Raw genomic sequence first — 22666 nt, forward strand, 5'->3', positions numbered from 1 at the left:
GTCCCCTAAAATTTTACAGTGTATGAACAGAGTGTCGCACAAACTATGTGTTCAGTAACCCGTTTTTAACGGAGTCCTTAGCATACTTTTACCAGCCTACAATAATCCATGACTTCGCTTACGGTTTTCTTTCAGGATATATATATATTTTTCTTAGTTTGGGCAATTAGGTACTTTCCTTTGCTCTGTGATCTGGAGTAAAGGGTGACATTCGGATTTTTCGCCTCAGAAGCAGCGATCTGGGAGAATGAACCCTGTCAAAAGAAGTCACATTATTAGGAAGATATTGGGTTTTGTCCATCTTTCCTTCCAGTAGTAAAAGCACCAGGTATTCGTCCCGAGAATCCACATTGTCGCTGTGCAACAGTGGTTTATCGAGGTCGCCACGCCCAGTAATCCCTGTCCTGGGTCAGACATAGCCACTCTAATGTCCTTGTGAAGACTTTGAGCTCTTAATGCCAAAATTAGATTTTAAGATTTCTTATAGTGGAGTGGTAAATAGTTGTTAGAGTGGTGTCTCGGGAGAGAATAGCGGCAGACATCTTCGTGGAGAAAAACTTGGAGAGGAAAGGTGTAAGCTTATCTACACTAAGTGTTGCAGTGCGGAGGTCTTAAGGATTGGGAAAGTTTGTGTATCTCTCAGAATTATACACCAGCATGCGGTGGACACACTCAATCCCAGCACACTTCAGGCCGTCATCTGCAGTGTTTTTTTTTTTTCTTTATTTGCCTCCATCTCAGGTTTAGAGCCACCTGTGTTCAACAGCATGCTGTTGTTGCTGTAAATTTAATTTATCTCTTGCAGGGAGTCCTTTGAGTGCATAGACAGTGACTTGGAGGCTTCGGACGATCAAGGCAGCCCATATCCTCTGCTAGGAGTGAGTGCATTGCCTGCTTGAAGCTATTTTAGGGGTGTTTATGTTTGTGATTCATCTATAGGACAGGTAGTATTGCAGAGTTGTTCGTACTCTACTGCAGCGTTTTCAGTTTTTCTCAGTGAATGGGACAAGGATGCACATCAAAACATAAAAGGACATAGTGCTTGCACAGAGCTGTAGCTGTAGTTTATGGCCCTTTTTCTTTTCATGTTACTTTTGTGCACACATGCACAAGTGAACCAGCATAACTGGGCCAGACTTATTATTTGCAGTAGAAACTTTGTGTCGAATTTTTTCTGTGTAGTTAAAAGCAGTTGTATGGTTTGATTGAAAAGTGTATGTTTCATTCTCTCTGAGGTTTAAATTCTATCACCACAAATTTTGGTGAGCTACTAGTACATACTGCCCTTAGTCGGTTACTTTGCTTGTTTTCACCCTGCGGAATTTTTTCTTTTTCATTTGATATTTGTTCCGCAGTAAACGTGCCTGTTGGTTAGTGCTTCAACTGTTCCATGTCATCTGCTCTTTTACATTTTGTCACCACTTGGTGCTGCCTTAAATATTTAGCTAAGCAGACTTTTAAGGCAAAACGGAGTCATAGTATGTCAGGGATGGTTTCTTATTCATTGGGAGACCGTGCCAAACATTGTAAGTTCCCATTTCCTAACCTGCGAATGTGAATGCTATTTGCTTCTCGCAGTCATACAAAGCTGAACCGGGATTCGACCTCAATGGGAACCCCCTGTTCAGCCTTGGTGGCCAGAGAAGTCCACCTGGACCTTCCCGTCCCCGGCCACTCTCGGACGGTGGTCCACCAAAAGTGCCTTCACTGAATGCATTCACGAGGGACAGGTCAGGACTCAGTTGCTTGGCTTCTCTCGCGATATTGTACGTTGAAGTCTGTGCCCAGGTTACTCAAATGAAGTCGCTGCAGTTACACCAACTCCTGTGGCTGATGTTTCAGTATTATATTCTCGCTTACTGAACCCTCCCACTTGTGTCGTTGAGAATTTACTTTTCTTTTTTAAATTTTCGTACCGAGTCCCTCAGTTTTTGCAATCTCGCTGTGGCAGTCTGCAGAACTGACCTTGGCAGCCTGCATCTTTTGATAGGATCTCCCGTGGGGGCGACCCTCTCAGTGAAGTTGGCAGAGCGCCAAGTGGCAGAGGTGTGGAACTAAGCGATGAAACTGCGACTCAACTCATTTCTACTAGTTTCAGAGCAGACATTGCAGACAAACAAAATGTCCAAAGCAACACGACAGGTTATTCAAAGCGCGTTAGTAGATGAAAGTTCTGTGCCGGGTATGTTTCATTATTGACATTTTTGGGCCGGTTTTGGATAATATGATTTTCAGATAATTCATCTTAATATTTACTTGCCCAACGAGAATGAATCAATGAGATTGCACTTTACTGTGAATCCACTCTGTTAAGCGTACACGAGTGCATTATGTGTGCATTCTTCGTGTTGGTTTGAATGGGCATGTTTTGGGGTATCTGCTCCTATCTGTGCAGGCTCCTCACCAAGCTGTCCAGGGGCCCAGCCAAGCTTGAGGTAAGCATTCCTCTGACATGCTCATTGAAAAGCTTCCCACGGTGTTGTGAACATGGCAGTACTTCAGAGCTGAGTTGCTTGCCAGAAGGCTCCTGGTGTACGCACCTTCCCAAGGGGAATTGGTCGACGGCCGGTGGCTGGCAAGTCGCCGATTTTGAATCGGCAGCCGACGTGCTCGGCCAAACTAATACAGGCCAGCTCTGGGCCATGGTAGGCCAACTGCTACGTTTGCCAATGCCTGGCAAGTGGCATAGAGCCGTTCATTGGCAGGCGATTGGGCAACAGTTGGCAGCTCATGCGCGGGCAAACAGTTAAGGCCCGACACCAGGCTGTGTACTTCTTTGAACCCATTTCCTCCCTTTCTGTTCCTATTTAAATGGCCGTTTCTCTCTCCTCTTACTCATGACCTGACTGCGGTGTGGTTCAGCTGATCCAGTGAAACTTTGACATCTAGCTTTCCTCTCAAAGAGCTTTTGTTCTAATTAGGCGCACTTTACTGGGTGTCGCATGTTGACTGTGCCTGTAAGTGTGCAGATTTGTAATCTTAGTGGTCCACCGTGGAGACCGAGTGTGTACTAAGACGGGAAGATCAGGCCTCTCTGTTGCATTACGAATAAACGAAATTGTTTTCTTTATCTGTGCGAGATGACATTATCAGTACTACTGCAAAAGTTTGTCGCTTTGGTCTGCTATCGCATGGGCTGCGGAAGGTTTATTTATTGATTCTAACCGTATCAGTCAAGTTGCTCTCCCAACCAAACATAATTTAAAACAGGTGTATCACCACTAAATACTATCTCTGTTGTTAAATTTGGGCCCAAAAAGTGAGTGGTTAGGCCGAGGCTTTTTTTTTTTTTTTCATTTTTCTTTGAGCAATGCAACAGTTATAGTTTATGTTGGAAGTCTTATGAACTCTGACTCAGGTTAAGGTCATCCGATGCTGCATCATTATATACACCAGAAATAGGAGCAGTCTCTATAGTGAAACATGTAATCTTGCTGGTTTGTCAAGACTATTTCCGAGAAGTTGGTGGTTATCGAAAAAGCTTCTTTTTTTTAAATACATATATCATTTTTTTGTAATAGCTTGGCCCAACATACCCTTCATGTTTGCCTGTGAAACTGCTTCATGAGGAATTAACATTGGCTCCTCCGGAACAAATTCAAAATGTTGTACTGGCTTTAATGGCTACTGCATTTGCAGCACCTTGCTTATTCAGAGCAAATTTTGTAGCTGGAGAGAAAAAAAGAAAAAAGAAATGTGCATTTCATTGTGCCTAATGCACCTTTCTCCTGCCTTGTGTTGGGGGTAGGGCCTGAAGCTATTTGGCTAACGCTTTGCAGCCCTTGTCCGTGACTGCTCGAACATCCAAGCAGGTCAAATCCCAGCCTGCTCAGCAGCTATCTCAGAGCACTGCGCTTCCTAACGCACCAACTTTGGATGATTGGCTGCATGCCATACATGCAGACAAGAGGAGGTATTTCACCTGGGAGAGCATTGGCCGGTGAGTGCTGTCTTTTCTCCACCCGTTTTTCAGCTCGCATTCTCGCTGGATTCAGCTTGACATCCTCCTGCTGACTTCTTTTAGCTTTACATTGAGGGATTCCCCTGTGTGCTGGTCGTACAGCGACAGCTGTTAGTGCCTTGAGTCTCGGCGTTGACGTGACGTCGTCCGCAGAGAGGAGGAGTGAGAGAAGTAAATTTGCCTATGAACAAATCAGTGGCCCTTTCACAAGCCTCCTGACAACAGGTTGTCTACCAATTAAAGGAGTATAGACCAATTTTCGAAGCGTCGGAAGGAATATGGTTGCTTTCCTGGCTATACAGAGATGCTCCCCAAGTAATCCCAAACTCTCAGTTTGCCGCGAACATATTTTAAAGGTCCACGGAAACTGCCCCCAAGAAACCACTGATAAACGTGTTCAGTGTGTAGAACACATCCTTTTTAACGCAAACGCAAAGTATAACTCCTTGGAACAAAGCCAGCGATTTATTATTAATTTTTAAAAACAGCGTTTTTTGAAATTCGCGGGCAGAGAGATTGTCGCTTGGCGGTGTCGCATGGAACTATTTCCTAGTCCCGTGACGTCACGGGTCGGTTGACTGGCAAGGCTTGCTAGAAGCTGCCATTCGCTGCGGCCACTGCAACCATGACGTCACGGACGCACTTCCGGTAGCTGCGAAAGTCGTCTGCTCGTGCGCTGCTCGAACTCTGTGCGGGCTGTTACACAGCTCGCCGCCCTTATCGGTTAGGTGGCCATTGCCCATTAAGTGCAACAACCGAAGCGACGCAGGGATCGGCAGAACGAAGCTGCATTTACAAATATCTTATTTATATAACGTGGTTTCAGGAGTATCGGAGTGTCGTCCGACGAGGCGTCAACAGCACGGTCAAGCACCGCACGATGGCAGCACCTCCTCGACCGCCGTAAACACCGCCGTTGTGGCCCCTCCTCCCACATACCGTTCGCGAACGCCACGGTGGATCGTTAGCACCGATGTCCGAAATAAAGCGTGCTAAAATTTGTTGGCGTCTGGAATACTGAGCCGAATATCAAGTATGAAGCCCTCGTGAGGATCGCTGACCAGCAGCAAATTGCTGGTAAGAGCGATAGCCGTGATACAAGCTAGTTTCTGCTCAAGCCAGCTGCCGCTGGTGCATTTCGGCTGATCCAATCTGCTCGTACTAGCTCTGCGATTAATGCGTCGGCAGAGTTAATCCTATAATTATTTTACTATGGCAGGATAGGAATGACTATAAGGCAGTTTCATAAGTAGACGATTTACAACAGCGTTGATCATGTTCCAAAGCGTCGACCGCCGCGGCTTCGAAGCGAAACAGTAGGCCTAGCGACGACTAGGGACGGTCACGCACGGCGCCGGCGTTCGCCGCGCTCGCACGTTCCACCCCGCGGTAATTGTGCAACGTACCTCAGCCTGCTCGCGGCATCCCGTGCTGCAAGCGTTGCAAACTCGTGTACTTTCATAGCTAAGGCCGCGTATTTTTTGACGTTCTGCTCAGCAACAAGCCGTTCAAACGATACTGTAGGCAAGACAAGGCTTCAGTACGCAGTCGCTGCGCTGTCGGCCGTAATCGAAGACGTCGGGCGGCATCATAATCTATACATCGATCTTTAAAAGTGATACAGTGGGCAAATGAATAACTTTGTGAAGCAGACCTGCTCGTACGTTTCGCGCACTCGGGCGCCGACGAGTAGCTTCCGTCAACAGACGCCGTCATAACCTCGGTTAACCGCGGTAACCGCGGTTAGTGGTGCAACCATGGTTTGGTCCGCCGTGTAACATAGGATAACCACGGGTTCGCGGTTACACTAACTGTCGCTGCGCGAACTGGCGAACTCCTCGGGCGTGTGCGAGGGAGGACGGGTGGGGGTTGGCGCGAGTACGCCAGCGAGCGAGCGCGCGGCAACCGGAAGTTCGTCGAAGTGACGTATGTCTGGGCGGAGCTTTGAACTTGCTTGTATTCTTTGTTTTTTTATGGCTCCCTTCAGCATACGAGTTGAGAGGGAAAATTGGAAGGGTCATTTTTAATCGCCGATATCTCTGGTGTTGCAGAAGCTAGATCGAAAATTTTTGCGGGAGAATGATGGGTGGTTCAATAACTATCAGTGTTATGGCGTTGTTTACTCTTCTTTGTGACCCCTTTCTGGGGACCTTTAATTTGATTTTAAATACTAGCTAGGCAGAGACTCCATTTTTCAAAACCCAGTGACAGTGACACCTTCGTGACGAAAGCGTGTACATAGGTAAACAACATGACGTCATCAAACAACTGTGACGTGGAGTCAGCAGAGCAAAGAGCGGTGACGACACAGGATAGCTCACCGTGTCTGCCCTGTCCGTATCGACTGGGCACCCCAGGGGAAAGCTCTGCGCTTCTGCTCGCTTGACTCAATGGCTTTTCACACTGTCTTTATTGCTGCATGTTACAATTACTTCACTTGGCATCGATTTCACAGTTGGCGTGCTTTTCAATGCTTGGGTATACTTTGTGCGCTTGCATGGACACATAGATCGAACTCCGAAAAGGGGAAGTACAATTTATTTACCTGCTTCATTGATGCCGACTCGTGCAACTTGAACCTGGCGTACATTAAAGCTGCCTGATGTACTCGGGTCCCACCAGCATTCCTGCACAAGTGTACAGCTTTCGGCAGCGGCGCCGCCCGCTAGCACGCCGGAGACGTGAACTGTTGCCGCTCCCCGCCTGCCCTAGACGTCACTTGGCCTAGCTGGTTTCATGTTGAAGTGGCAGTGGACGGCGCTTTGGAATGGGTTAACGCTGTAATAAATGACTTTCGTGCCGCTTTACTAAGAAGCCTATACAAAGATACATTCTTGATTCGGAAGACACCTTCAGCATTCTTGATTCGCAAGACACCTTCAGCAGCGGAGCTAGCAGACGCCAGGCAAGTCGCACCGGACAGCAGCAGCAAAGTGGATGTAGAAAAAAAGCTCACTTGTATCGCTGTAATCACTCTACCAGTACCTTAGTATTGGTCAAACAATCCTCCCAGTTCATTGGTTACTCATAGTCTTTTGTATGGAGCTGTTATGCATGCGAATAAACAGTGATCCGCGAGAGATTACCGATAGCGGAGGCTATCGGAGCCGGTCGCGGCGGCCACGGCTTTGCATGTCCAGGTTGCTTTTACAGCGCCAGATGGCGCCACATGCTTGGACGGCACCACTAAGGCCTGCTGCGTCGGGATCAATCATCGCGTGAGCATGGGAAGCATGGGAGTCGCGCTAGTCACGGTGGCTGATGTATGATCGGGCCATGCTTTTTTTACTGCTAAAACAATTTTTTCTTTAAGACGCCAGATTGGAGCTCGCAGAGCTGGCAAACTAGACTGAGAGAGCAGCATCTTCACAGTAACCAGTACCTTTGCTCAACATGTATAACCAGCACACATTTCCAGCACGCCAACCCCCAAGCTTTCGTAGCTGATGTTGGTTCCTGCTTTTTCACTTGAGTCGCTGGCGAGCGGGTCGAAATCAACGTGCTCGGCAATGTCAATAACATCCGCGCCTTCGGGCGAAGCAACATTGGAAAACTAATTATGCTACGCTGAAACACTACTCGACAACTATATTTCCTTGCACATGTGATTGCAAGCAGACGAAAAACGCTACTCATGTGGGTTATTAGATTGCGTGTTTACGTGTCGCCAGTCTTGCCAGCAGGAGGCGCTCGTGTGGCGCTCGTTTGCATCTTTGACGTCATTGCGCTCGGCCTCGGAGAGCTCAAAACCGAAACTGGTCCTGATAAATGCCCTGATAATTAATTAATTGAGGAGTGTTAGGGCTTTTTAGGTCGCAGTCCCTCTGTTTTGAACCATCGTGGATTGTTTAAAGCGAAAATCCCGAAACAGAAAATGTTCGTGTCTGTACTCTGTTAACTATATAGCCTATTTATTTGATTTACCTAATTAAAATTAATATAAAAATAATTATTTCAATCATTAGTACTTACTAGTGGCTGCACCAAAGTAATTGTGACTCCTTGTCAGTATAGATATCGCCAACAAGTGAATAAAACTGTCTGATCTCATCACTGACAACTTTAGCTGTCTCTACCAATTAAGTATATAGCCTAATTATTGATCTACCTGATTAAAATAAGTATAACTATTTATTGCAGTAATTAATACTTAGCGCTGGCTGCACCAGAGTAATTATGTGACTCCTAGACAGCATAGATATCGCCAAGAAGTGAATAAAACTGTCTGATCTCATCACTGACAACTTTAGCTGTCTCTACCAATTAGCTATATAGGCTAATTATTGATCTACCTGATTAAAATAAGTATAACTATTTATTGCAGTAATTAATACTTAGCACTGGCTGCACCTGAGTAATTATGCGACTCCTAGACAGCATAGATATCAAAAAGAAGTGAATAAATCTGGGATCTCATCACTGACAACTTTAGCTGTCTGAAATGTGTGCTTCAAAGGGACAACTTTCTCGTGGATTTCTCGTGGCTTTTATATGTGCAAACTCAAGCTTTGTTTCCCACTCTGTGGCTGTGTTCTGACATGCAGCGTTTCGAGCCCGAAAGAGAAACCGTACGTGACTGAGGCTGGCGTAGATGTAGCAGAAATTGTGTGCCAACTCCGGACTCAGAGCTTCACTTGTCTCACGGGGGGCAAACAAGCCGCTGCTTCGTTTGTCGTGCAAAAGGAGCTGGTGAGGAAGATGCTGCTGCTACTGGTTGGCGTCCCATCGGACTGCTTTCCTTATGATTCAGTAAGTTGCTTTCAGACCTCATATATAGAATGTTGCCGACAGGGAACAAAGAAACCTTGTGCATGTGTTTGATCGACCCACATCTTGTTAACGCTGAGCCGATGCTTATTTAGTATTGCGGCGAATGTGTATTGGGCCCATAACAAGCTATGCCTGCCATAAGCTGCAAGGCTGAAAGGAGAGCTAAAGCATCTGTGGAGGACTTGTAAGGCATTCTGCTCTCTTGTGTTTGTTTCATTAGTGTTTATGTTCCTTTGGACAGAAACATTCGACAGTGCTACTCACAAAAGCGTTTTTGGGCAAATTAACGAAGACTCGGGGAAAACAAGCAATTTAAAAGGAAAATGTGGAATGTGGGACGCAACTAGAAATTCTTCACCTTAATTGCACCTGAGGTGTGCGCAACAAATGCTGGTATTCTCTTGGCGAGTTTACTAACTCTTCTCCGCATGTAATTTGTACATGCTTGCTTGGAGTTTGTGAGAATTGTTAGGGCCTGTCTTTCAGTGTTTTCCTCTGTAATTGTGAGTGCTATGGTCGCTTCCTCTGCTGCCTCATCCGGAACTTTTCAACTTGATAAAAGGCCGAAAAACAAGGCCTACTGTTGTGATTGTAGTATCCAGTTATGCTTGGCGTCAAGTTTTCCCGGTTCAGTAAAAATGGAGTGGCCACACTTACTTTAACCGGGTCGAACATCCACAAAAGTCAATCAAAGCAGACGTGGAAAGATGAAGCTACCATAATGTTATTTTTGGCTGTTGTACTTGTGGCATTCATTCTTTCATGTTTGCCAGTAACTATCGTATAAAATGGAAGATAATCAGGTGTGCTAGCAAAAAATTGAGTTTTTCGCTCATGTTTTGACTGGCCGCAGTTAGCTGCCAAACATTTCTGCCTAGACTGAGCCGTGCTGTCGTGCTTTGCTGTTTATTCTGCTGTCTTCTGTGGAAGGGTGGTGTATATACCAAGTGATTTTTTTTTTTTTTTAACTGTTTGCAGACTTAGGTTTTGAGAACTACGGGAGATATACTTCAGTATGGTCTGTGTAGATGTGCTGTGCAGCAAAGTAGGCGTTATGTGTGTTATAGAGCTTTATAATTAAACAATTATTTACCTGAAATTAGCTTATTTAACTTTTCTATTTTTACTTTGCTGTTTAAGAAAATATAAAAAGTGAAATCAGCTTTTATGTTGATGGCCTTCAGTTTTATAATTATTACTGCTCCTAAACATAGAAGATATAAAAGGTGTTTAGTTAATTAATCATTTGTACATTAGGTTCTGTGACATGCATAACGTCCAGCTTGCTGCACAGACCGCACCGAAGTGTCACTCGTAGCTTGTAAAATATAAAATCTGTAAGCAGTAAAGAAAATTGCCAGATACATTGGTGACCCATTGAGCTGTACAATGGTTGATACAGTTAAACCTCATTATAACGAACAGTTAAAAAATCGGAAAATAGTTCGCTCTATCCATAATTCGTAATATAAAATTTTATAGAAAATACACGCAAGAGAAGCGAAATTCAATCAGAGAAGGCACAGCAACTCGGAGGGTGCCTACTTGGGTCACGTCCATTTATTTACACGCAAAGAACTGCGTTATCGCGGCTTGCTTTTTTGTGTTGATCGCGTTCCGTATCACGACACGCCCTGTTCCACCGTTTGCAAACTCTCAACAAGGGCAAACCCATTGCTCTCAATAGCACTGCAGTGGCGGTGCAGTAAATTCAAACGCAGCAAGCTGAAGTCGGAATGTTCTCATCGTCTGCAGGGTCAGCCTGAGCTTCATCTGCGGGATGTTCAGAAACTTCCGCAGCGATTTCGGCGTCCGTCAGTACAGCCGTGGTCGCCGCGATGTCGTCGCCGCCTACAAAGTCCTCTACAGTCATTGTTGCGGGCATGTCACCAACAAAACGCGAAAAATCGTTCCAGGCTCATCGAGCTCACGGAGCTCTGCTTCTGCTTCGTCGGGATCGTCCCCATCGTCACTTGATGCACGGGCCTCTGCTGGAACAAAACCTGCGTGCCGAAAGTAGTTGGCAATCGTTTCGCCTTTCACGCTGTCCAATGCCGCTTCAATACTCCCAGCAAGTCGATCTCCAAGTCCTGCTTCATAAGAAGCTTCACGAGAAGTGTGTCAATCAGTCTCCTCTTGTAAACTGCCTTGAAGGCCGTGATTTTATCTTGAGCTTGGTCTTTAACGTCAGTGCTGCTCTTTTTTTTTCATGTTCACTGCCATCACAGCACTACGCACACCCGCGCACCCCACTCGACACGACGACCGACGCAGCCTCCGCCGAACGCTACGACGGCCACACCACGACAGCGCTACTAACACTAAAAACGCGAAAGATGCAAAAACCAAAAAGGCAAAAGCAACCTTCGATAGCGCCACTGCCGCCGCTGCTGAAGCGCCGCTGCCAGCGATTGTGAGATGCGAACGATTTCTTATGGCCTTCGAGGTCACCTCCATGCGCACAAACAGGCGCGCGGGGGTAATCTCGGAGGCCATAGATTTCTTTGGCTGTCAACTCCCAATGCCGTCGTGGCATCTGTGGCGCTGTCAGCGCCTGTGAGGTAGTCCTGAACCTTTGCTGCGCCGCACAACACACATATAATACAACGAAGCCTGCCTCCTGCTATTAAAGTGAGGTAGTGCTTGGCGTTGCGAAGTTCGTAATATCCGTTTTATGCCGAACTGCGTTCGCTATGGGAAGTTAAAAATACATGTGTTTGACAAAATAATTTCGGAAGAGTTCGATATATTCAATAATTCATAACATGCGTGTTCATTATATCGAGGTTTGACTGTATTTACAAAACCTGCATGTGTTAGTTGCCATGCTGCACATTATTTAAAGCCAACTTCAACCTTTGAACCACAGCAGTCGAACCTGGATACATATATCAAACTCGAAAGAGATCGCAAAATAGTTCGATATATGTATCAATAATTCGATATAAATAAATCGGCTAGAGACGCCATTTGCGATCGTGAAAAATGATACCATATTTGTTGCGTAATTAGCCCACTCGCATAGTGAACCACCCCCCACTTTTGAACACAATAATTCGAAAAAAAAAAAAAAAAGGCATTCGGGGGTGCGTCCTTCCGTTTCGACCCTCACATCCACAGCTGATTGCGCTAAGATGCTACACAGTGATAGCGTCACGGCTTTTGCAATCCTGCGGTGGCAGGGAGCGAACTTGGCAGTGTGCCCGTGATGGCTTGATTGCAAAAGCCTGGTTCGATTTATCACGTTGCGCTTGGGGCGGGCGTAGTCCACAAAATCATTGAAAGCGTGATAGCTGCAAATGCCGTTTGAAGCGAACAATGCTAAAAGTCGGTGTCATGATTGCAGCTGACTGCGTGCTTTCGTTGATTTATAGATGTAAGAATGGACGACTCCCGCAAAAAAAAAAGCCTGCCACTTCCAGCCGCATGGCTTACGCTGCGCCGCACGTTCAGCACGACGGTAGAAATAAACGACTCCTGCAAAAAAGAACGAAAAACTGCCGCTTAGCGTCCGCAGCCGCCGTAGCTTACGCACGTGCAGCATAACGACATGAGCCGCGCATCGCACGTCAGTCGCAGCGCACCGAGCGTTCACAACAAACACTGGAGAAAGAGTCTGCCACGGGCTGAGCTAGCTTGTCCGCGCATGCGTAGTTCGTGCTACTGCGAACGAAGACTTAGGAAAGAGAGAGGAAGGAACGGGAGAGATAAAGCTCGGCAGAAGAGTGGGCACACCCTTGCGCTTCGCTCTATCGCATTTTTTTCCTCTCCCGAACACCACGGCTGCATTGGTTCCTTCTTGTTCCTTCACGCACTTGGCTTCTGAATGTTATGTGCTGACGCACGGCAACGATCACGGCAGATGTGGGCACCTTTGGGGAAAGGGCATGGTGCTGCCCTACACTAGCCGTCGCCGAACTGTGCTCTCTCGTTCCTTCCATGCGTGGCTTGAAAAAGTCATGCGGCAAACGGCCGATGTGGGCGCCTTTGGGGAAGGTGCACCATCTAATGCGTGGTACGGAGTCCGATATATCGAACGACCAGTGAAATTGAGTTCGATATACGACACAGCTTTCCTATACTTTTACATGGGATTTTTGAGAGGATATTTCGCGAGTTCTATATAACCAAAATTCGAATTATCTGGGTTCGAGTGTAGTACCACTGTTATCTTTTCATCGCAGCTCGTTTTTTATTCAGTCAGCATTTTGTTTAGATTATGACTCTGGATATTCTTGCAAGCACCTCAGGGTGTGTATTACTCATTAGTAGGGATGCGTGAATATTGAAATTTTCAAATATGAATTGAATACGAATTTGGCAAAAAAATGCTTTTGAATATCGAATCGAATACTGAATTGAAAAGAATGGAAAATTAATAGCAAACATTGTTAATTTTTTATTTCAAAATTTACTTAGTATTTTGAAACAAAATGAAACGAATTGCACAGCGGCATACTCCCTACTGAAAAATGCAGTATATACATTTCATACAAGATTCCGTTTAGTGGCTTTCTGCATAGGATGGACCTGCATGAAATCGGGGGGCACTGTCAGATTACTGCTGATTACAGTAGACCCTCACTAATTCAAGGGACCAGAAAAATCGTTTCAATTAATTTAAAGCTCAAATTATCGAATGGGCTTGAAAAAAAATCTGTTGAAAATCATTAGCATCTCAGTAATTTTATGTGATGAACACCTGCACGACGGTCGTCTGCATTTGGAATGAAATCCAAGTGAGAGCGATGTTTTTTAACACTACGCTAGTCGTCGAGGCATTTCGCATGGCACAGCGTGGGCCAAGCTGCTCATGCGCAAGGAGCTGCATGACATCAGAGGCAGCAGCTGGTGTGTCGGAGCTGCCGTCGCGGCCGCGCTTCAATGGTGCCGTAGAAGTGACGTCATAACCACAGCCAGCGCCAGCTGCGCATCACTCTCTCCGTTTGTTGTGCAGAGGAGAGGTGTGTGTGGTGTATATATAGCTAGGAGCGCCCGGCCAGAATCGACCAACTATGGAGGAGAGCCCAGCCACTGTTCAGCGGTGCAGAAGAGCAGAGAAGTTAAACTCATTCGATCCCGAGGTGGTTGCCTGGTTGGTGGCTGCCGATAACAGAAGGAATGAGAGTAAGAGAGCTAGTGTTACCATGCAGCAGTTGCTTTCACAACTCAACTAGGTTTAACCGGAGCTGAACCACTGCCAATTCTTTCCCAGTTTCTTCAAGTGCTTCAGTCTGCGTACACTGTCGGGAAGGCCCTCCCCACAAAAGGGAAGTTCCCTCCTCACAAAATGGCCCCGTTGTGCTTTGAAGGTGCTTCACTGCACAGTCCATGCATTCAAGCGTTGCGGCGGAACGCGCAGCGCGGTGCAACTGCGGTGAATTCAAAAACTTTTCGGTGTATTCGGAAATATTTTGGAATATTTGAAAATTCCAAATAATAGTTCTTCAAATACGATTCGAATAACAAGATATTCAATCCATATTCAAAATTTCAAATATTCGCACAATCCTACCCTTTAGGTAAGCTCCAGTACTGACAGTTGGGGACATGGAAAGGACATGTTAGGGACATGTGAACGTCGTGCCGGGGATGTGGTCACTCTGTGAGCACATGTGATCACTCTGTTCTGGTGCTGCGGGAATAGTCGTCACGGGAGCAGCTGCATAGTTTCGTAGTGTGTGCAATCCGCCAGTATGGTGACGTGTGGTCAAGTGGATGAAATGAAAATCGTTTTCAGGTGTCGCGGCAGTTCAGCATCAGAGATGGGACGCGGCTGAAAGGCATGTCGTCGGAGGCTCTCGCCGCGTTGCTGTCGCGCCTCCTGGAGTGCGGCAGTGACATGCGCTTTTTAGAAGACCTGGTCTCCAATGCTCTCCCAACGAACATCAAGCCCAGTGAGTCTTCATTCCTTGCAGCTCGACTGAACAGGCAAAGTAGGGCATGGACAAGGCATTGTTGTCACAAAACAGGGCTGGGCAAGATACTTGTAAAAAGTATCTTCGATACAGATACTCAATACCCTGAAAAATTGTATTTTTGATGCTGATACAAGATACAGAATCGAAATCAAGTTTCGATACAGATACTCGGTACTGTGTCGTCGATACTTCGATACAGTCCCAACATAATAAAAGTGGTAATACGATTAGCGACATCAGGAAATTGTACCATGCTTTCTGGAATTTTTAGAGCCCTGCTATAGCGTAGTTTTTCTGAAAGGGTTTAAACGAATACGCCAGCTAGGAGTTGGTGAAGCTCCTCTGTTTGGGCAGCTGTCCTTGTCAGAACTTCACATTGAATTGAAGCCATGGTTGCAATGAAGCGATTGCTTCCATAAGCAACCTAGCGAAAAATATCTTTGAACTAATGCTGTTGATGCGAACCGACCTGTGAGCACTTGGCTATACATACAAATACATCTGAATTTTTTTTTTGTTAATTCTGTTGCTTTTCATTTCATACTACACATTATTTACACGGTGACCCCTGCGTAAATTTTCTGTGCTAAAACGTGCAACCTGCCTGTGTTTGCAGAACTGAGCAGTTATATCGTCATTAGTGCGATAACAAACTTTTGAAGCTCTGCATATTGTTAAAAGCTAGAAAGAAAACAAGAAAAATAAAATTGCTGAACGTTATTTAGTCCTGGAAGAGCGCAATGTGGGCGTGCTAAAAGTGACGCAAATGAGAAAACCCTCTCTACAAATGCACACGAACACACTGCAGTGATTAGATGAAGATGCCTTTTATCAGCGTGTAAGAGTGAACCATAGCTGTGTTGACTCAAGCATCCTGGAGGTAGTCAGGAAATTCGAGGTTCACTAGCGTCGCTGGAGAACTGTTGCTGGTTGTAGAAAAAATAGGTCTTTTTTTTTTTTTTTTTTTTTTAACAGAAAGCGACTAATATAGTGTCAATCAATTCGCATTTCAAAAAGTAAGGCTTTTTTTTTTCTTTTTTTTTTTGAGACAGAGGTAGTATCTTTACAAGTTTTATTCAAGGAAATGGTTGACAATATATAATTTCTTATTCAAACTGTGCTGAAAAATTGCATTCATAGCATTCACGTCGTGCATTTCAAAACATTATGACGTAATATTTTTTCCACAAAAGACAGTCTAGTGGAAGCCTCTTCCCTGCGCAGTTACAAAAGATGGATTTGTTTTCAGTCAAACGCAGTAACTGCAAGAACGGTGGTTAGCCGACTGCATCATGGCAGACTGAGGCCTTAGAAGCTTGTGTTCTTGGCGCCAAGCAGAGCCGGCACACGGAGCCCAGGGGTTTGGGGAAGGGTTGGGCATAAGTTACTGCGTCCGACAGCACACTGAGGACGCTGCCTGACGATAACCAGATGCCGCAGAGACGGACGGACAGAGGGGGGAGGAGGGTGATGGCAAAGGGTGGAAGAGCGGCCAGGGGTACAGCAGTGTGCATGACCCCTACTGCGTTTGCCTTCCTTGCGTTGCTTTGTTCATATCTTTCTGTGTGTCTGTTAACGGCTTCGCAACTTCGTGGTACGCACTCTGTGCTCAAAAGTAAAGCACCTCGTTAGCACCTACTTACCATTGCCCCCTTCAGTTTTTAAGATAAGAGAATCTGGAAATGTGGTTAACATTGAGGGGTCGGGGCATTTGTAGGGAACTCACGTGGTACTACAAGCCGAGCTGTCTCAGGGCCTGTACTCGTCTGAGCGAGCGCTGTAAACCCGAAGTCTCACAGTGGTTTCAATATTTGAAGTTTTTTTTGATATCATCTTTCTTTAAAATACACGATACTTTAAAAATGTTTTCGATACCGATACTCCAATACAGTCGAACCCAGATATTTCGAATTTTGGTTATATCGAACTCACGGAATATCCCCTTGAAAATCCCATATAAAAGTATAGGAAAGCTGCATTGTATATCGAACTCAATTTCAGCGGTCGTGCGATATATCGAACTCCGCATCACGCATTGAACGGCGCTCTTTTCCCAAAGACGATCGCATCATCGGCTGTTTGTCGCGTGACGTTTTCAAGCCACGCGCGGAAGCAACGAGAGGGCACAGTTTGGCGACGACTGGTCTAGGGCAGCGCCGCGTCCTTTCCCCAAAGGCGCCCGCATCTGCGGTGATCGCTGCTACGCGCCAGCATGTGACGTTTGCAAGACATGTGCCTGAAGGAACGAGAGGGAGCCAATGCAGTAGTGTTCAGGAGAGGGGAAAAACGCGATAGAGCGAAGCGCAAGGATGTGCCCACTCTTCTGCCCAGCTTTATCTCTCCGCTTCCTCTCTCTTACCCGGTCTTCGTTCGCAGCAGCACGCACTATACATGCGCGGACAATCCAGCTCAGCCAGTGGCAGCGCGGCATGATAAGCGCAGCATGATAAATCGAACCAGGCTTGTGCAATCAAGCCATCACGGGCACTCTGCCAAGTTCGCTCCCTGACACAGCAGGATCCATCAAAAGTATAGTCAAAAGATGAACACACCGTGACGGTATCGCTGCATAGCATCTTGGCGTGCTGCCGATAAATGAGCTGTGGATGCGACGGTCGAAACGAAGGGACACGCCTTCGAGCGTTCCCTTTTTTTTTTTCTATTCTCGGGGGCAAAAGTGGGGGGTGGGTTCATATTGCGACTGGGTTGATTACGCGACAAATACCGTATCATTTTTCACGATCCCAAGGGGCGTCTCAAGCCGATTTCTGTATATCGAATTATCGATATATCGAACTATTTCGCGATCTCCTTCGAGTTCGATATATCCGGGTTCGGCTGTATCTTCATTTTCAGCACACGATACCTAATACTGATACACAAAATGTATCTAAAGATAGTATCGAAGATACATGTATCTTCGATACTGCCCATGACTGTCACAAAAGAACCAATACTTCAGCAAACTTGTTTCCCAAAACCGGGTTTGTCCACCATTGTGAGAGGTTTTCTCATTCTGCAGAGAAGCTGACTTCCAGAGTATTGCAAAGGATCTATTGAGGCGAGATGAGTCCATGTTTCTTTTTTTATGCAAAGCTAACAATACTCTGAAACGAAATTTCTTGTATCACGTGTATTCATATATGCACGAGGGTCTTTTTTTCGTCAGCATGAACAGTGTCAGGCTCTGGACAGCCTGCCTGTTTTGTTCCCCGGTTGAGGAGTAGCAGTATTGAATGATTTGCGGTTGATACGAAAGCTCTCTTCACTTTTGTGACTAGTCGTTGGTTTACGTGTGTATTGAGAAAGTAGATGGCGTGCTGCACAAAAAATATTGGGACACTCAGCATTCGCTCAGGAAAGAGTTTTCTCTAAGTTTAACTAGTGCGCACTTGCTCATTGTTCAGTCTCATGTGAAATCTCATTTTTAGAAAGTCATTTGCAGAAGTATGTATGTGCGTGCATTCAACCATGGCGATGCCGTCTCTGGTGTGCCTTGAGCAACCAGAGCAGGATGATTCATGGGGGTTCTCCGATAAAATGCCGGCTTTTAATATCGTTGAGAGAAACTAAATGATCAAAAAAAAAAAAAGAAGTCAACAGTCATGACGTTATCTTTTCAGCCCTGACATGGCAGGCCTTTGTGGGCGGGCTGAGACGTTACGTGCACTTCTTCTACGGCTGTGTTGTGCACGCGGCGAGTCGCGCTGACACACTTTCCGTGCTCGAGCTGTCCCACACTGTGAGCTACCTCGTGGACCATGCGAGGTGAGCTGCACTGTCCTGCTGTAAAGAAAAGCTTCCACCTTCAATCGATGCCCCAAAAAGTATAATTGAGAGGTTAATAGGATATTAAAAAACTATCACAGGTCCTTTTTTTTTTAAGGCGAAAGCCTTTGTTGCCTCGTCAGCAAAAGTGTCACCCTTTTGCGGCAGCTCTGATTGGTCGAGACGGGATGACGTCATGGAGGTCTCGACCAATCACAGAGCACTACCACAGTATGCGCGAATGCGTACCTTATATGGCCATATGCCAATCAATGATCAATTACTAATTCCTTAATAAATAAATAGTTAACTACTAATGACTAATAAATTAGTAATGTTTACTATATAATTACTAATTCAGGACTTATTACTGATTACTAATCAATGCCCCAATAATTAATAATTACTAATTAGTGTCAGTTGTATAATTAGTTCATTGCTAATTAATGTCACACACCCAGTAAATCAACCACACAACAGTAAACGTAGAACTATTGCGAAGATACAAGGAGTGCAATCTTGTCGCATGCCAAGGAGAATTCACTGAATAAATGCACTCACAGAATGTGAAAGAGTAGTCGCTTGATTTACTCGTAACAGCATTCATCGCTACATGCGCAACAGTCGCGTAGCAGAATTTAGCACTCAGTCTTTCGCCTTTCATCACTTTAGTCGCCAAAGTGTCCTCGAAATTTTCTTTTTCCCTATATGGTCAGGATTGGCAGTTTTCTCACCTGGTTATGTCTATGTTTTCTAGCTTTACAGTTCGTGTTTTTTTTTTCTTTTCTTTTTTTTTTTTTTCGGAAGGAATTAATGCTGTTAAAACATTGGTCTTTCGGGCACTGGTTTGTCAGTGGATTATGTGTTAGTAAAAATCATCTGACTTTAGTTGGCCATGTTCTTGTGCAGTTAGAGTATTGGCAAGCGTTCGGTAAACCACATTTTTGCAAAGTCAAGGGTTTACGAATGTTTGAGTCGTACGTAGCTGTCGATCATATGAGAAAAGAGAAGCATGCAGTGATGATGTAGCGTGCATGATTACCTAGCTAACTCAGCTTTTCTTTTTGTGCCACTCTCCCTGCAGGTGCATTGCCAGCATTAGCCGGGGTGCAGTGAAGATTCAGAGCAGTTCCTCACAAGAAATGCAGGTATTGTGGCCTCTGCACTGGAATCGTCGTTATATCTGAAGGAACACTTTAAGAGCGTAAGCTCTTGCTTTTCACATTTGCCGATTCCTGTTGGTTTGTCCGTGGCTTCAATTTTCTCCAAGTCCGAAGCAGTGTTCATCATGGCGGTGTGCCACCTTAGCAATCTAAGATGGTGTCCAGCCCAGTGTCTGAGGTTCGGACCAGAGCTAACGGTTCGTTGGATCAATGCACACAAAAATGTTAGTCAAATCGAGCTTTAAAATGTTTTACGTAGTCATACCGGCGACCTCTGGTCATTGCAACTGTAATGGGGTCTAACTTCCATAGGCCATAGTGATAAATTGTTAAACTGATTCACAGGAAGGGAAAGGCGCAGTATCTGTCACACTTGTTTCTGTGGACACCTGAACTGCACTGTAAGGGAAGGCAGGAAGGTGGGCATCAAATAAGAAAGAGAGGAAGAGGTGCCGCATGGGAGGGCTTCAGAACAATTTCGACCACCTGGGAGTCTTTATCATGCGCTGACATTGCAGAGAACATGGACGCCTTTGCATTTCGCCTCCATAAAAATGCAGCCACTGCGGCCGGGATCGAACCCAGGTACTTCGATTCAGGGGCCAGGCACTTTAACCACTAAGCCACCGTGGCGGGTGTGGCGGGCGAATCAGTAGCAGCAGGAGGACGCGGGTGGTACAATATAAATAGTCATTACGTGTTTAACATGTTCATACCCGAATATGGAATCTAGGAGTGAAATTCAAACATGCCTACCACTGAGTGGGAAACCGCTTTGGACAGCTAATGCTCTTCAATCAAACGCCAATCGGTGGTGCGCTCAAATTTATATATAAATATGTCATTACGCTGAAATTATGGCCCTATGGATGGTGGCAGAGACTTCGGAGTGGTGTCTAACGATTAGTAGGGTTTGTGCGCTTAAAACTGCAATTATAAATCTATTCTCCTTTTGATGGGAGAGTCGCACCATTGACCTTTGACTCTCCAAAACGGTCAGAGTTCGCGTTTGCTGGGGAGCGCGTATCTGGCAAACCACTGGTCTTAGATACAGACGTGCGGATGGTATCAAACGGTTCGTCTCGCAAGATCTATGCAGAATGACATTACGATGGATAACAGCTTACACTCTTGCATTTCAATGCCTATCAGCGGTGGCCGCATTCTTTTTGCTGAAGTTTTATGTGTGGTGGTAGACTTTATTTTATGTCCTGTTGTGTTGACTACGAGCAGTTGATCTCAAGTAGTAATTGATCTCCCAATCCGACCAAGATGAAAGTCATTGGGTCGTAAGACAAAATACAATAAAACCTCGTTAATCCGGATCGCAAGGGACCGGCAAAAATGTCTGAGTTAACCGAATTCCGGATTATCGAATTTACAATGAAAACAATTTACTGGGCACGCACATACAGTCGAACCCGGATATATCGAATTTTGGTTATATCGAACTCACGGAATATCCCCTTGAAAATCCCATGTAAAAGTATAGGAAAGCCGTTTCATATATCGAACTTAATTTTACCGGTCGTTCGATATATCGAACTCCGCACCACGCACTGGAAAGTTTGCCTTCCCCAAAGATGATATTGCATCACCCTTGGCCGTTTGCCGCGTGACATTTTCAAGCCACGCACGGAAGGAATGAGAGGGGACAGTTCGGCGACGGCTGGTCTGGGCAGCGCCGCGCCCATTCCCCAAAGGCGCGCACATCTGCATTTGTCGTTTCCCGCGCGCCAACACATGACGTTTGCAAGCCATGTGCGTGGGTGTGCCCATTCTTTTGCCGAGCTCTCCTTCAGCACGCGCTACGCATACGCCAGGCCAGCTCAGCCCGTTATCAGACAGACGTTGGACGCTTTCTCCAGCGTCTGTTGTGAACCCTCTGCGCACGGCGGCTGACGTGGCTACGGCGCCCGCGGACGTTAAGAAGCGGCAGCTCTCTCTCTTTTTTTTTTTTTGTGAGTTATCCTTTCTTATCGTTGTGATGTTCGGACGTTAAGAAGCGGCAGGTTCCTTTTTTTTTTTTTTGGCGGGAGTCGTTTATCTTTGCATGTATGAATCAACGTAAGCACGCTGATAAGCATGTGATAAATCGAACCAGGCTTGTGCAATCAAGCCATCACGGGCACTCTGCCAAGTTCGCTCCTGGCCACCGCAGGAGCTATCAAAAGATAAACGCACCCGGATGTTATCGCTGCGCAGCATCTTGGCACGCTGCCAAGAAATGAGCTGTAGATGAGACGACCGAAATGGAGTGACGCGCGCCATCGACATGCAAGCGAAAACGCTCGCGATTTCTGCCGCGGCGACACAGAAACCTCGTTTTGAGCTGTCGCGGTGGCTCAAGCGGCCACTCTGTCGCTGCCGCTCATCGCTGAGATTGCTGAATCGCTTGCATGTGGGCGAGCTGGCCTTAACGATTTTTTTTTTTCAAATTCTCTGGTGCAAAAGTGGAGGGTGGGTTCATTATGCGAGTGGGTTGGTTACGCGACAAATACGGTATCGTTTTTCCGCATCGTAAGTGCCGTCACAAACTGATTTCTGTATATTGAATTATCGATATAACGAACTATTTCGCGATCCCCTTCGAGTTCGATATATCCGGCTTCAACTGTACCTTTATTTCATGAAAAACTGCGTTATTTTTGTTTGTTTCTTCATCGGAATTTGCGCGATAATTTTTTTCAGTCCCATCAAGTTGTGGTGCGCACGCTCATTGTCGCGTGATCCGACGCATAACTCCCCCAGTACAGCGAGAGCCTCGGCGGCCTCTTGCACAGTGCGACATCGCGGCAGCGGCTGCTCATGACTTTCATCTCCTGAACAATGTCCGTCTTCATCGAGAACTTCCGATAACGTGTCGTCATGGTCAACATGTCAACGATGGCAACATTGTCGTTTCTCCACTGGAGTGGCGGTCGCCATCGTTGTGGAGCGCAACGGCAATAGGCCCCAAACATAGTCGAACAGAGCAACAGGCGCTTATTTTCATGATTTGCGCACCGTCACCATCATATCACAAGCAATCGGGACAAAGAAATCAAGACGTGCAGTCAGTGCAGCCATCGCAGCCACGGGAC

The 22666-nt window shown here is 46.0% G+C and overlaps 1 protein-coding gene across 2 annotated transcripts in view; it reads left to right on the forward strand.

Moving 5' to 3' along the window:
* The window catches only part of Grip163 (gamma-tubulin complex component 6), a 63950-nt gene that overhangs the window by 17864 nt on the left and 23420 nt on the right, over positions 1–22666 (forward strand). For both annotated transcript variants that reach the window (XM_084577921.1, XM_084577920.1), the window contains exons 5-12: positions 806–878; positions 1579–1730; positions 2396–2435; positions 3780–3940; positions 8506–8710; positions 14472–14628; positions 18276–18420; positions 19505–19568. In XM_084577921.1, the coding sequence (XP_084434047.1) occupies positions 806–878; positions 1579–1730; positions 2396–2435; positions 3780–3940; positions 8506–8710; positions 14472–14628; positions 18276–18420; positions 19505–19568 (997 nt within the window). The remainder of the gene's footprint in view (positions 1–805; positions 879–1578; positions 1731–2395; positions 2436–3779; positions 3941–8505; positions 8711–14471; positions 14629–18275; positions 18421–19504; positions 19569–22666) is intronic.

This window comes from Amblyomma maculatum, chromosome 9 (assembly GCF_055883805.1).
Source record: "Amblyomma maculatum isolate TAMU_Amacu chromosome 9, ASM5588380v1, whole genome shotgun sequence".
Lineage (NCBI taxonomy): Eukaryota > Metazoa > Arthropoda > Arachnida > Ixodida > Ixodidae > Amblyomma > Amblyomma maculatum.